Here is a 5,148-nt window from a genome sequence, read left to right as displayed (position 1 = left end):
TATATATATGACAAAATTAATTCTCATATAGGCTCACAGCCCTTACTTGAGGTGAGTTAGTTATTTTTTCTTACCTCAAATGTTATAATCGACCATTTTTCATATGAAAAGATCGAGATATGAAATGGCCACTCCTGAGTATAATATAAGAGTATGAATCGGCGATTTGACCCGGAGCACTGTTTCCCATTCCGGCTGATTTATCGCTGCTTGTCGGTATTACCGTGATGATCACACAATGATGTCATGGCAACCCTAGCTGTCAATGCGCCACCTCCTGCCTGACTCACCGTCGCCTGTCTGTCCGCAGGTCTGGTTCCAGAACAGACGCGCCAAGTGGAAGAAGCGCAAGAAGACCACCAACGTGTTCCGAGCGCCGGGGACGCTGCTGCCCACGCACCACGGCCTGCCCCAGTTTCCGTCGGCAGCGGCCGCGGCGGCGGCCATGGGCGACAGCCTCTGCTCCTTCCACGCCAACGACACCCGCTGGGCCACGGCGGGGATGCCCGGCGTGTCTCAGCTGCAGCTGCCGCCCTCCCTGGGCCGCCAGCAGGCCATGGCGCAGTCCCTGTCCCAGTGCAGCCTCGGCGCGGGGCCGCCGCCCAACTCCATGGGTCTGTCCAACATGTCGTCCAACGGCTCCGGGCTGCAGTCGCACCTCTACCAGCCCACTTTCCCCGGGATGGTCCCGGCGTCTCTCTCCGGCCCCACCAACGTGACCGGCTCGCCTCAGCTGTGTAGCTCCCCGGACAGTGACGTCTGGAGAGGGACGAGCATCGCGTCGCTGCGCCGCAAAGCGCTGGAGCACACAGTCTCCATGAGTTTCACTTAGTGCCGAAGAGATTTTTCTTTCTGCATTTAGTTCTCTTGCATTCAAAACAACAAAGAAAACAAAACAAAGAAAACCCCAGGATACTTGTGAATCTGCAGGCACCTGGCTCCTTTTTTTCCCCCTCCACAAATCCGAGAAGAGACTCTCTCCATCAGGCCTGCTGGCCTCTTATCAACCACAGGGCTGGTTCCGGTCAAAGCTATAAGTTATGATTTCGCATGTGGCCTCTCTGTCTATTTATTTGTCTATTTAAATTAACTTATTGGTTCGTTCGGTATTTATTTGGCTCTCGGTGACACTCGCTCGCTCCGTGACTGTTTCTGAGGACGCACATTCTGGAGACGCTTCAGAGCACAACAAGGTTGCAGATTTCACTTTTCCTCCTGCCGCCAAAAGGGCCAAAGGGTTTCACACTGGAAGTGCCAAAGCAAAAAAATAAAAAATAAAATAAACAAAAATAAATAAAAATAATATTAATAATGATAAAATACATAAAAACTTGCTTGGAGGTTTCAAAGACTGATAACTGAAATTCATCGCCTACCAGGAGAGAGAGAGATGATCTCAATCTAACAGGAATCAGGACAACCTGGATGATAACTTGACTGCATGTGCTGTCAAAAGCAAAATATAGTGATGATAACAATAATGATAAGAAAAGACAATGTAACAAAAAAAAGAAGGCCGGAATACTCTAAAGTAAGACATGGAAGCTGACGTAACTATAACCTGTTCTATAGGATGTTTTTGTGTAGCGGAAAGCACTCTTGTTCCCATTTGGTCGGTTTGTGATAACCTTATGTTTCCAGAACTCTGTCTGTGCTTATGATCAAATATGCCTTTCTTAAATGTTGGAACCATTTTTGTTTCATGGACATGTTTATATCAATTCAGTGTAAAATGAGCCAATAAAAACCATTTTCAGTAATGTCACATCATGGATGGACCCTCGTTTCTTGAAGTATGGAAGCTCAAAAATGGGTTGGAAATGGTTAAAAAAAAAAAAAAAAGCAGAGGTTCCTTTGGAATTTTAATCAAATGTAGGCAAAAATGATAAAGATCATCCTCATGTGCATCTTATGTTTTCATCTTCATTGTGTTTTCTGGTGAAAAGTTCGATGTCACTGGCTAAGTGGTGGTTCTATCATGAATGTGACCCTGGGTTAGATCCTCCTTCTGGACCCCCTGACATCCATCCATCCCTCCCCATAGATTTACAGAACGTACGTCGGAATGCTGCCTTTTTTTTAATGTCCAATAGAAAAGAGACACTTAAATAAATATGTCAAATTCAAACCACTTTTTAAAATGTATTTACTCAACCAGTCCAGGTTTTGTTTTTTCATGATCTTTGTGAAAAAATATTGCTGAAAAGTGATGAACTTAAAGGTTGGCAAGTAAACATTTTTACCTGACAACCACAGTCAAGCTGATTGCAGATGTCTGACTCAGAATTAAAGGTTCAGCTTTCTAACAGGTTTTGCTCTCCAAAAAAAAAAAAAATTATATATATATAAATAAATCTGGACTAAAATTAAATTCTCATTGTAACAATGAAACTTTCTCAAGTCCAAATTCTTTGTCGGTTCTATGAGTTGATGCCGTTCATAAGATAACCCAGTTGTCAGTCTACCATTCTGTGCTGGACACGGTACACATCAGATGAGAATTTGTGTCCTTTAGTTAAATTTGAGTCTCGTTACGTCACTAGAATTAAACGATTTCCTGTTTTATAATGAGTCGCTGTGTTTGTTCTCTAAGTGCTTAAGCTTGGACAATTGTTTGTTGACTAGATGAGAAAGTAAGCAGCAAAAATCTTATTTTTTTGGTTTTTTATCAAACATTAATATGACACGCAGGGGTTATGCCACCCAGGGTGGAGAGCCATATTGTCCATACCACACTGTCACATTGATGATCCTTTTGGTATTTTTGTTAGTATTTGGCATACAGATGTTACAATCATGCAGAATTTGAAGTGTTAGTTTCTGTCTATGTTCAGTCTGACTCATCTTCATGGGTGAGAAAAACAAAATCTTATAACTTTGGCAGGTTGATGATGATTATGAGTGATATCTGTTGTTGCTGGACAAAACTCTTTCAACATGACCTCAAGCAACCGTGGCAAAATCAGGGGTTTCTTTGTTAGCACTAATGCTACAAACAAACACAGTAGGGTAAAAGGTGTCACTTTTTATTTAATAGAACCTATTAAATAACAGCCTTTCTAATATGAGGTAATATCCACAACAGGCTCTCTATCCAAAATCAACAACTAAATCTGACTTGACTTTCAAACGCAGCATAAAAAAGTCTAAGAACAGGTTTATTGTGACAGTGTAATCTCTGAGGGCGTGTTTATTTTGCTACTCTTTTATGATGCCTTTTTCTCCTTGTGTTTTTGATAATTAAAAAATAATGTAATTGTCAAGATGAAGACAGGCTAATTAATTTACCACGACTGCTTCTGTATGCACTGACATATCAGCTACTAACAATTGCTGTGGTTTGATATAGGCAATAGAAATATTTACTTAAAAAGTAATTGCTGTGACACACACACATATACTTAAAATAAAACAAGGCTACACAATGCCACTGTTGCTTTGCTGCTTGTGTGTGTTGCATTCAAATCCGATGGAGTTTTCATGTTCTCCCCATGCATGTATGAGTTCTTTTCTGGGTACTCCCACAGTCCAAAAAAAATTGCGTGTGCATGGTGGTTTGTCTTGCGTGTCTCCTTGTCACAAATCTGACAACATATATGTAAAAACTGATCATATATAGTTACGAAACAAAAATAACCAATGGGTACCATTTCTACATGGTGCCTTGTTAGTAGCTGATAATTTATGTTAAACATTAATGAACATAATTAGCAATTCGTCTTAATGAGTTATTTGTGCATACAATGAAACACTTTTAAATCACAAATTTAATCTAATTTCTCAGAATTTCTGACTAGTTGCACCTCAGTCAGGAAGTACGATGGGGAAATAACCACAAAGAGCAAAAAATGAATGAAATAAACAGCAAATGCTTCAATAAATCACATTAATTTTTTGTAAGTTATTAAATGAACTAAAAAAAAACAACATGAATGTGATGATAAAACAAAGAGACAAACAAATTCTACAGATTAGAATATTATTCCAAGGTGTCACTGTCGAGATTCATTGATCTCAAGCATTTTTTTTTTGTATTTCCAGGATTTGGGTTACATCCATAACATCCACGTGCAAAAGACACGGCGCACGCTGTGAAATTTCAAAAAAAATCCTACGGGACTTGAACACGCCACAGTGTGCGACCTGGACGATTCAACGGTACAATGGGAAATGTCGCAATGCAAAAGCATCAGAGTCTGACTGAGATGTCACCACGACAACGATGGAGCAGCAAGTTACCAGAGTCACACTCTGAAAAGAAGAAGAAACAGCAACAAAAACATGGGGTAGGGAAAATAGGGTAAAAGTAAGAACATTTCTGGCAAGACTTGATATTTGTTGTGCAGCCATTTTTGATTGTTGGCTGATAAGCACGTGGTGTAAATGTGACTTTTGATCTAAATTTGAGATCTTCCTCTATTTTTAGAAAATCTATCATATTTTTTGATGCGTTTGGTCCTTTGTAACTGTGTTGTGGTCAAGACCACCTAACCCGAGACCAAGACAAGACCAAGACCAGCGGCCTGCGCTAAATGACACGATAAAATGTGAAATATGATCAAAATTGCTTCTCAAATTGATCTGAAAGATCCATATTCCCTTAAAAACACCTAGATATTAAATACTTAATTTTACCAATATTAAAATGAAGTGCTTCCATCATTGTGCTACAATCCGAGATGGTCTCGTGCCATCCCTAAAAGATAATACCCTGGGTGTTTGCCCATATTGCTCAAGTCAGAAACCAACACTGTCTGCACCATTACACATAACAATTGAGGCAATGCCCTGACGGTAAATAACTCAACTATAAACACTGACCAAAGAGCAACAAAAAAGTAACCAAGCACAAGGTGCTCACAGTGACAGTTCTCACCCTCTCTCTGGCTACATGAAGCCAGGTAGTCTGACCCCATGGCAGACATTACACCTGCCACTTTGAACGAAAACGATCATAGAGCAATGTGCACGTACTTTTTCGTTCTTGTTTTATTTGTCAATGAAAACAATATCAATGTACAGGATTAAATGATAGCCACTACTGCAGTGTTCGCAAAGCATTACAAGAACAAAGAACGCTGCTATACGCCTAGTAATATTTTCACAGTTGCGGTCTCGACTGGTCTTGAAATAAAATGCCGAGTCCTC

At 40.4% G+C, this 5,148-nt stretch overlaps 1 protein-coding gene across 2 annotated transcripts in view; it reads left to right on the top strand.

Annotated features, from left to right (window-relative positions):
• The window catches only part of otpa (orthopedia homeobox a), a 5,713-nt gene extending 3,948 nt beyond the window's left edge, over nucleotides 1–1,765 (top strand). For both annotated transcript variants that reach the window (XM_008423410.2, XM_008423411.2), the window contains exon 3: nucleotides 311–1,765. In XM_008423410.2, coding sequence (XP_008421632.1) covers nucleotides 311–832 — 522 coding nt within the window. In that variant the 3' untranslated portion in view covers nucleotides 833–1,765. The remainder of the gene's footprint in view (nucleotides 1–310) is intronic.
• The last annotated feature ends 3,383 nt before the right edge of the window (nucleotides 1,766–5,148 follow it).

Source organism: Poecilia reticulata, linkage group LG12 (genome assembly GCF_000633615.1).
Source record: "Poecilia reticulata strain Guanapo linkage group LG12, Guppy_female_1.0+MT, whole genome shotgun sequence".
Classification (NCBI taxonomy): Eukaryota; Metazoa; Chordata; class Actinopteri; order Cyprinodontiformes; family Poeciliidae; genus Poecilia; species Poecilia reticulata.
This window is presented reverse-complemented; position numbering and strand designations above follow the sequence as displayed.